At 53.3% G+C, this 10117-nt stretch overlaps 1 protein-coding gene across 4 annotated transcripts; it reads left to right on the forward strand.

The window, feature by feature from the left end:
- The first annotated feature begins 1101 nt into the window (after nt 1-1101).
- Nucleotides 1102-9161, forward strand: Troap (trophinin associated protein). Of its 4 annotated transcripts, none has more exons than XM_031355199.1 (14): nt 1102-1310; nt 1571-1719; nt 1836-2025; nt 3354-3514; nt 3599-3736; nt 3890-3972; nt 4323-4399; nt 4828-4943; nt 6828-6914; nt 7063-7122; nt 7607-7741; nt 7874-8504; nt 8705-8898; nt 8987-9161. In XM_031355199.1, the coding sequence occupies exons 2-14, from the start codon at nt 1576-1578 to the stop codon at nt 9032-9034; spliced, it is 2064 nt and encodes a 687-aa protein (XP_031211059.1). In that variant the 5' UTR covers nt 1102-1310; nt 1571-1575; the 3' UTR covers nt 9035-9161. The 4 variants fall into 4 exon arrangements, with proteins under 4 accessions (XP_031211059.1, XP_031211056.1, XP_031211058.1 ...); XM_031355196.1 differs by having other exon boundaries at nt 1168-1285; XM_031355198.1 differs by having other exon boundaries at nt 1199-1310; nt 3893-3972.
- Nucleotides 9162-10117: the final 956 nt, after the last annotated feature.

Genomic DNA, 10117 nt, shown 5'->3' on the forward strand with positions numbered 1-10117 from the left:
AAATCCACCTGCCTCTGCCTCCCAAGTGCTGGGATTAAAGGCGTGCGCCACCACCGCCCGGCTTCCTGTTTCTTTTCTAAGGAGATCTGATGCCCTTTTCTGGCATGCGGATGTACGTGCAAACAGAGCATCTTTACATTATAAAAAAATATATACATATATTAAAAAAATAGTTTTTCAACTAAAAGCATATATATTTAAAATAAAACGACTGGAGGGGTTGGGCAAGAAGACTATTTGGAAGACAATTGCTTTTTAGACCAAGCTGTCTGTGCTCCGCTTCGTCTGGTTAGACAGCTGAATAGATGCTCAAAGATATAAAAGTCCGTAGGTGTGAAAAGAAGTGGAGTTCGGAAGGGGAGATCCGGAAGCACTTAAGGAATAGCGCCTATGCTCCTGGCATGCTTATCAGCATCCTTTAAACTCCAAACTGATGTCTGTGCAGGACGTGCGCAAGCCTGGCACATGGGAAGCTGAAGCGCGAAGCTGCGAGTTTGAAGCCAGTCTGGGGTAGAAAGAGCTTTTGTGCTGGTGGAGTGAGACATGGCCTATTCCCATCTCCATCATCTGGAAGCCTCACAGCCGCCAGCCAGTGAGTAGCAGGTGAGCCCTCGGCAACCTGAAGATGCAGAGATCTCCGCACACAGCAGGAGCCACCCTGGGTCTGACCACACCCCAGCAGGGTGTGAGGTCCGAGTGGACAACTCATTTCTTGGCTCCTCGTTCTTACTGGGCTCCGTTCAGTTACCTCCAGCCCTCTCACCCATCAGGTTCTCGCAAGAAGTGCCCATGCTTCCTGGAATGGTTCCCCAAACCCGGCCCTGCACTACGTCCAGAGTGTGGTCAACAGTGGGCTCGATGGCCATCCTTTCCCACAATTCCGCGGCCTTCGTGAGGGGCCAGCCCTCCGCTGGCCCCAGATCTCGCGAGAGGACGGTAATGCCCGTTGCAGCCCAGGCCGGCCTTCTCGGGCTTCAGAACAGCATCCCCCCTGGCTTTCCCCCAATCCTGCCACTCGCGCTCAGTTCTCGGATTGGCCAAGAGAGCTGGTCAGTTGTTCTCCCATCCAGAAGACGTTTCGGCGACTCGTCCTTCTCTGGCCCCGCCTTCGGAGCCCGAGGATTGGGTGGGCGGGTGTGATGTCACGAGCCCCACGTCAGCGGGGACCAGCCAATCAGAAGCTTGGCGTATTTTACAAACCGGGGAAGCCGCTGCAGCAGCCGCAGCCGCAGCCGCAGCAGAAGCAGAAACCCAGAAAGTCGGCGAAGACCCTGAGAAAGTCGAGGTGACCCCGAGGGCCTCCTGGAATGGTGCGGCACGAGGATCTTAGCGGGGAGGCCTGCCGAGCTTCCTAGGGAGGAGAGCAGTTTGGAGTCCCGGGAAGAGAGAGCAGCAGCCTTGCGGTGTTTGGAAGAGTGGCCAGGAGGGCGGCCTTGCTGCGGGTGCGGGCTTCTAGGCACATGTCTTGAGACCAAGGGAAAAGAATAAGGGATGCCAGCACGCGTGGCTTGAGAAGTGATTGGCTTTGGTCCTCAGTCCTGTCTGCCTTCTTCTCTCGTCTCAATTACAGCCGCCATGACTACCCTCCAAACCAGTAAAGATCCCCACTTCCGAGGTGTATCTCCCAACCCTAGCAAGATTCCAGTACTCTCCCAAAGATGCCCAGATTTTCCCTCAGTCAAGTCGCGCTCTCTGGACCAGGAGAACCAAGATCCCAGGGTAAGAGGGGCTTGATGGGAAGAGAGTAACCACAGGAGGCAGCTCACGTCAGCAGTGCACCTCCCCCACCCCACCCTACCCCGCACTGAATTCCAACTTTTTCCCCTTCTCTTCAGACACCAGCACAGAAGCCACTGCTCAGTACTCGACGTCCACTCACTGACACAGCAGGCCTCAGATTAAAAACCTTGCGCCAGACCGAAAAATCACAAAGATTGAGGACCACTCAGCCGAGGAACCCCCTGGAGGAACTCAAACCTAGCTCTGGGGGATCAAATGTGGGGCTTGTGACCCATCCCCTGACAGGTACCTGTTGGAGGCCTGGGGATAGCCTACTTGGCTGGGTGAGGATGGGAGACACGGAGTGGGGGTTCTGCATACCTTCTGGTCTCTTGCATCCTGTAAGAGTCCTGGGCCTTGTCCCGAAAGCTCTTCGCTCTTAAGAAATCGTCACCTTCAACAAAATGCCATCTTCTGCCTGGCACGGTGGCTCACGCCTCTAATCCCAGCACTTTAGGAGTGCTTGGGATTTTAGAGGTAGGAGGTCTCTGTCCTGGAGGCCTTGTGTACATAGTGAGTTCCAGGCCTTCACAGCTATCTTCTGGGCCTTTTCAGCAACCCCAGGCAGACAGTCAGTCATGTGCTCAGTGTTATGTTGATTCTTTATTAATCCATCCATACTTCAGCTTTTAAGTTATTACTTTTCAATAATAGAATTTTTTTAAAAATTTATTTATTATAGGTTAAGTACACTGTAGCTATCTTCAGACACTCCAGAAGAGGGCGTCAGATCTCACTACGGGTGGTTGTGAGCCACCATGTGGTTGCTGGGATTTAAACTCAGGACCTTCGGAAGAGCAGTCAGTGTTCTTACCTGCTGAGCCATTTCTCCAGCCCCATAGAAATATTCTTTAAAGATTTATTTTTATTTTCTGTGAGTCCACGTGAATGCAGTGCCCATGGGGTTGAGAAGAGGACATTGGAATCTCCAGAGCCGCCGTGAGCTGCTGTGTGGGTGCTAGAAATAGACCCAGGTCTCCCAGAAGGACAGCCAGTGGCTCTCAACAACTGAGCCGCCTCTCTAGCTCCGAAAAAGATTATATTTAATGATGTGCATGTGTGTGGGGGGGTGTATGTGAGAGCAGGTGCCGGGGGTGGCCAGCGGCCCTGGATTGTCTTAGACCTGGAGTTCCAAGCCGGCCATAGATGCTAAGAACTAAATACCAGTCAGTCCTGTGCAAGAACAGTAATGGTGTGCTCCTAATCCCCACAGCATCCCCACTGCCCCCGGTGATATGTTCTGTAGGACAAAACCATTGTTTTATCTTATTACCCCAATGTTCAGAGCAATGGCTTACATGAAATTCTTCAAACGTTTGGTGAGCTTAGGTTCAATCGAATGATCTCCTCCCGTCCCTCAAGATTTGTAGCCCAGGCTTTGAGCTCTCTATGAACTGGTGGCTGGCCTTAAACCCCTGGTTCTCCAGCCTCAGTATCCTACATTCTGGTTTTGCAGGTGTGCACCCCATAGCCTGGCCTGGATAGTTTCTTTTGCTCGTAGTTGCTGGATGAGCAACCCCTTTCCCTCAGCCTCCCTGTTCCTGTTCCTTCTGATCCTGTCTCTTCCCTTTCAGAGGCCACTACAGGGGCTATAGAGTTTGTGGCTGACCCTGCAGCCCTGGCCACCATCCTGTCAGGTGAGGGAGTGAAGAGCTTTCCCCAGGGGTACCGGTCCAGTCTGGCTCAGAGAGTGCTAGTCCGTGAGAAAAAGGGAGGCACCACCCAGAGGGGCCAGGTAATGAGAAGGCTATGAGACCAGGCTGGGGTAGACTAAGGGGTGAATTCTGAGTCTTGCTGACAGCCTCTGTCGGTGGTCTAGAGTGCACGGTCTTCCGCATACCTGGCTCCCAGAATCTCCAGCCATCAAGCAGCTTCTGCCAGGGCTTCCTGCTTCTCAAGACTGGAGGGCCCAGGCCTCCGGGACCGCACATCGTCCCCACAGAGGTTAGAGGCTCTGGTGAGTGCCCTGGAGGGGTGACACTCGGCCCTAGAAGCTTCTTCCTGGGACAGAGTAGGTGTGGGACAATATCTCGAGATGAACCCGTGGGTTCTGTTGGGAGAGACGGGGTGGTGTTCGTGTCTCACTCTGCTTTCCTGCCCTGCTCTGCAGCAGAGTCCACCTTCAGGTTCCTCTCAGTCTTCCACTCGCCCCAGTTTACAAGAGCTAAGAAGAGAGACCTGTGGCAGCAACAGGTAAGGAGAGTGTAGGTTCCCTTTCGACCCGAGAGGGGATGAGCAAAACATCCCTGGGCAGGGCAATGGGTTGAGACTGATGGCTGGGCCTTATCTATAACATGGGGGAACAGAGGGACAGGCATGGGAAATGCTGGTTCACCTGGCTACAGTGTAAACTGGCAGTGAATGGCTTTTGAGTTTAATTCCTGACCCTTACCACTACTAGCTGTGCAAGCTTACCTTAACCCGCCTGCGTCTTGGCTTCTATATCCATCGGCCAAGTGAGGTTAACATTGGTACCGTTAGAGGCTCATGAGATGGTGTTTGCAAAGCCCTTAGCTAATGCCCAGCCCTTGCTTGACACTCAGGGGCGGGCACTGTACTGACAGCAGGACCTCAGCAAGCCAGGCCTCCAGACTACTCCTGAAGACCCCCGTGCAGCCTGGTGAGTTTGTATAGATACAGGAACAAAGCAAGGGTGAGCGCCTGTACCAGGAACTCAACGGTTAGCAGGCCTGGGGAGTAGGGGTGGGGTAAGGGAGAAGTCAGAGGTCTGGCTCAGTGGTGGAGTTCTCAGCAAGTATTCACATCCTGTAAACACAGACCCACACACACAAAGCCGACAAGACCTCCCAGGAAGGTCCGAGGTTGGCCTGGTTGTACATGTGTCTCTGTTTCTGCCCTTTCTTTGCCACTTCCTGCAAGACAATTTCTACTGTGTTCTCTGTCCCAGTCCCTTGTGAGCCATGGCCACCTCCAGCCCATAAGTGTTTGACAAGGTGTTACTGTACTCTCAGGAGATGCCAAATGGGTAGACTTTGGCGTTCTAGATACTACATACAGTAAGTAAGTGAACGTCCTGTCTCCTCCCAGCTTCCTTACCTCTCAGAGGAGAACATGAGGCTGTCCCTCACTCAGATGGAGGAGGAAGACCCCATGTGGGTCTGGCTCAGCGAGTACCATTAAAAGAAAGTCTAACACACACCAGGGTAAGCCAAGACCCTCCCGGGATGGGGATGGGGAGGGGGATTCAGGTGGCGCACTGAGGATTGTGGGTAAAATTGGCAAAGCTGGGACTCAGGGTGTTTGGTCTTTTGCTGGATTGGGACCAAGCCCTCTTCAGGTAGATCTGACTGCCTTTATTGGGTATCTGGGGCCCCGGGGTGAGAGGTGACAGACTGGTATATGTGTCACTATCAAATCAGTGCCGTGGCGAGACACGACCAACACTTACCAACCAAGCATATTAATTCCTTCATTCCACAGGTATTTGCTGATTGGCTTTTGAATGCAGCCATGGTTCTAGTTCCAGAATATGGATATTCTAGAAGGGGGCGAGGGGCAAAAAAAAAAAAGACAAAAAAACAAAACAAAACACCACAAGTGTCAAATAGACAGGATGTCACGTGGTGATTTGTTCTTCTTTCTTTTTGGGGAGTGGGTTTCTCTTTGTGGGGGTTCGAGACAGGGTTTTTCTGTGTAGCCCTGGCTGTCCTGGAACTCACTCTGTAGACCAGGCTGGCCTCGGAACTCAGAAATCTACCTGCCTCTGCCTCCCAAGTGCTGGGATTAAAGCGACATGTGCTTTCTAATATCAAATGCGTAAGGTACTGAAAGGATTTGGGAGGGGGGATTGGTGTCACACATTGGTAGTTTAGAGCCATGCTTGGTGGCACATGACTGTAACTCGGCATCTGGAGGCGGAAGAATTGCCGGGGCTCTCCATGGTGAGTTCCTGGACTGCCTCCGCTATGCAGCAATATCCTGTGTTTAAAAATAGAAGGGTGTGTGTGTGTGTGTGTGTGTGTGTGTGTGTGTGTGTGTGTATGTGTATGTGTCGAGCGCGCACACACACAATGGATGAGCAGGGCTGGTAACTTAGCTCCCGTTGGTCAACTTACAACTGCCTGCCTGTAGTTCCCTCTCAGGGCATCTGATGCCCTCTTCTGGCTCACATGGGCACCCAACTCATGCATAAATTAGGAAAAAATTGTTTAGTGTTTATAAAGGGGATGCTAAGCAGTCTTTTTACGAAATATATCTTGGCTAGGGCACTGTCATTGGGAAGATGAGATGAGTTAAGCCTGTGACTCAGATAGATGAGAGGGGAAGAGTATTTAACCACAGGCTGCAGATGCAGAAGCCCCGAGGAGAAGAGACATCTAGTATTTGTGAGCCAGCAAAGACAGACCAGGGAGATTGAAGCCCAGACAAGAAGAGGATCTGAGATGAGTTTATAATGATGACAAGTAAGATTAGGTAAGGATGGACAAACCAGTATAAGCTCTTGGTAAGGACGGACGGACAAACCAGTGAAAGTCCTTGGTAAGGACAGACAGACAGCAGTGTAAGTCCTTGGTAAGGACAGACAGACAGCAGTGTAAGTCCTTGGTAAGGAGGTACAAACCAGTATGAATTCTCTGCTCTTTCTTGGGCTGAACAGAAAGCCAGGGGGAAAAGCATGAATTGGGAGAGATAGTTGGTTTCTCTCTTTAAAAACCGCTTTAAAAACCATGCAAGCACCACACATGATGGCCATGTGCCTGGAATCCCAGCCTCTTAGCTCCATGAGCCCCCAAAGAGGAGCTGCTGCAGTGTGAAAGCAGGAAGAATAAGACAGGAAGGAGAATTCGGAGGCCATCTTCCTGCTTTGTTTCTCCACTGGACAGTGATGGCTCCCATCTGCTGCCCTCTCCTGCCCTTGCAGCCCAGCCCACACCCAGCCATCACTGAACGGTCACCTGTTTAGGCAGGCTGAGGGTGTTCGCTCCCTAGGCCTCTCAAGCTGTGATTTCTATCAACAACCCTTGGGCTGGGCAGCATGAGAAGAGTTTGGCTGGAAGCCCTGCTCAGCCAACCACATCTCTCCTCAGACCACAACATATTCATCCATGAAATGCTTTACCATGCGACGGAAAACCCAGTTCACACCCCTCCGATCACTACCTAGAGTTCAGCAGGTAAGAGAAAGCAGGGGAGGTAACCAGTTGGGGCTAGGCCTAGGAAGGAAAGGAGAGGGGCAGGCAGGTCCTGGATGGGAACTGAGGGGTTTATGACAGGCCAGAGGAATGGGTGCCACTCATGGGTGGTCTGTCCTGTCTGACACAGGCCCAGTGGCCAAGTGGCCTCTCCCCTCATCCCTCCCCTGAAGAGCCTGCCCTGCCCTGGGTAAGTAAGCCATAAGTCAGAAGCCTTCCTGTACTGAGGTCTGTGGCTCCCACCGTCCCATGGCCTCCCAGCCTTCCTGTACTGAGGTCTGTTGCTCCCACCATCCCACTGGCCTCCCACGGCCTCCCATGGCCTCCCACTGGCCTGGAGGGCTAGCAGCCTTGTGATGTGAGGTAGGTGTATTTGCCTCTCGCCTCTCCTTCTGTCCTTCCTCTTCTGTGTTTGGAATGCCTGTCTGTCTCTCTGTCTATCTTCCAGTAGTCGGCTGTGTGTATGTGTTGTGAGCACCTCAACAGCCTGAGCCTCAAACTTTTGATTCTCCTGCCGTAGCTTCTTGAGAGCAAATGTGGGCTCTGTTGTAGGCCTGCACCACCTACCTCGTTTTTAAAAGAACCACCAGGGAGCTCTGATCCTTTCCAAGGGTGGGGGTAGTACTCTTCCACCTTATGTGGCTTCCTCACCCGCCCCCTTTCCTTCCTTGCAGGAGCAGATTGCTGTGAAGTTGTTTGACCATGAGAGTTGCATCACCTTGCAGAAGGGACCCGGGAAACAATCTGGGGCAAACACTTCTGGACCTCCCCCCAAGAGAACCCCTAGCCACCAGGAGCTGAGGATGCAGGTGGGCGTGTAGCACAGCTTTTCCTCCATGAGAAGACTGAGGGAGGAGGAGCTGAGAGGAAGGTGCGGGAGATGGGGGGGGGGGCTTGTGAACACACAGGGTGACGGGCTGGCCTACTCTCTCCCACCACAGCGCATCAATATTTTGCAGCAGCTCTTGCAACAGGAGGTAGAGAGTCTGGCAATGGGCAGCTGTGCCCCTCTGCATGGAGGCGCTGCTTTAGATATGACTGAACTTCAGCCCCCGATGGCTGAAATTTCTAGAACTCTGAATGCTCCAGAACACAATTCTGGAGCTTCCCTTCTTGGACTGTCAAAACATTCTGGTGTGACAGAGCCCCTCCTTGCAGAAGAGTGTGAGGAGCCACAGTCCCACCTTGCAGAAAAGCATGGGGAACCACAGGCCTGCCCTAGGGAGGAGACTAAGGTGGCCCAGCCCCACTCTACCACAGAACTAAAGCCCCCAGTGCCACCCAGAGCTGAGCTGGAGCCACCGGAGCCTTTCCTTCCAGCGCTGTCTGGACCCCCTCTGCCTAGCTGTCGGGCACAGACGGAGCCCCCTGAGGCCTGCCCTAGGACAGAGCTGGGAGCATGTGGAGTTTCCTACGCTGTGGAAGCTGGAACCCCAGAGTCCAGCCCACAGCTCTGTTGCAGTCAGGGCCCTCCAGCAACCACCAGCTTGATCTTCTCGTCACAAAGCCCAGTCTGTGCCAGTCCCCAGCTCCACTCACTCCACTCTTTGCGATCCCCAACAGGCCATTCAGGTAAGGAAGGGGCTGGCAAAGACCATGAAGAAAAGGCTCTGTCTCTTTGGGAGTGGGCCCTGCCTTGCACCATGCCAAGCCATGCTTTCTTTCCCGTCTTTCTAAGTGGCTGCGCTCGTGGGGGAGGGGAAAGGGGAGGGGGCAGCACCCGGAAGAAATATAACTCCAGCGGCCCCCTCTGAGTTCTCCATGGCCTTCAGGCCCCAGCAGTTTGGTCCCTCGGACCCTGGCTCTGAGGCAGCGCCTCAGGGCGTGTCTCACCGCCATCCACTGCTTTCATGAGGCTCGCCTGGATGATGAATGCGCCTTCTACACTAGCCGAGCCCCACCTCCGGGACCCACCCGGGTCTGCACCAACCCCGTGGCCACAACGCTTGAATGGCAAGATGCCCTGGTGAGCCTTGGGTATATAGGCTGACCTTATTCCTCTACGGAGAAGCGATGGGACATGACTAGCCCTCTTTTTTTTTTTTTCCCTCCAGCATTTCGTTCCGGTTGGCCCTGTGGTCCCACAGGAGTCTCCGTCGTGACTCTGGCCTTTCCTGGGCTTCGTCTCAGCTGCACTTACCCCTTCCTTTAGCCTTATTTATTGTTGACCTGCCCATTGGACTGGGAGCCAACAGCTTTCATCCTTTAATAAAGTTTCTATAAATTGTGTTTGAGTGGGGCAGCCAGTGCTGTAGCTCTCCGGTGGCCCACTTGGTGGCAGTGTGCTCCAGTTTGGAGGAGATTAAGCACCCGGGACTATGGGCTTCCACAAAGTGGCCTCCTGCCTACCTTCTCAGAAATCCCTGAGTAGGTTGGGGGGAATTATGGACCTGTTCTCTCTGAGATCAGTCCCACTCTGGGGTGGCGGGGGCACCAGATATTCCCTCATCTAGAACTCTCAGGTGGGGACCCATGGCCCTTAGCTGCTTAGTGGCTGAGCCAGGAGAATCACTTGAACCCAAGAGTTAGAGGCAACCCTGGGCAAAAGCTATGACCCATCTCAAAAGGAGAAAAACCACAAACAAACCAAGACCAAGGAAGGAAAAAAATAGTGGCTGGACTTATTTTCCTATGCAGGCACACCAAACCTACGCCCTTAGAGTCTTCCACACTGCTGCCTGCAAGGGTAGCCCTCCTGAAGAGAGCCCTTCCTCCATTCTGCCTCCCTCTTTTCTGGAGAGGCAGGCCTGGCCAGGCTTAACAGCATAGATCAGAGATAGATCGACAAGCAGGGTGAGAGAGGCCTTTCAGGGTGTGAGGCAAAGGACCGGCCACTCTCCTGCCTTCCTCCCAACTCTGAGCCAAGGTAGGCGGCACACACAATCCCCAACCTCACTTTATTGGGAGAGGTGACAGCGTCTGTAGCTCCAGGACCTCGCCTGGAGAGGGGCAGGTGGGGACTGTACAAATGGGTTCTTAATGCTAGGAAGGGAGTCCTTGGCTTCTCCAGTTCGCAGGAAGGCTGCTGAGGATGGAGCCTGAAACATGGAGATGTGGGAGGGGAAAGGGAAGAAAGTGGCTACTGAGGTCCATATCCAACCCGTGCCAGTCTCCTCTCACCTAGACAGGTTCCTTCTGCTTCTGCCCTTTCCCTCCCAAGCTGTCAGGACGTCCCCCTTCTCCCT

The sequence above is a fragment of the Mastomys coucha genome, unplaced genomic scaffold (assembly GCF_008632895.1).
Source record: "Mastomys coucha isolate ucsf_1 unplaced genomic scaffold, UCSF_Mcou_1 pScaffold11, whole genome shotgun sequence".
Taxonomy (NCBI): Eukaryota; Metazoa; Chordata; class Mammalia; order Rodentia; family Muridae; genus Mastomys; species Mastomys coucha.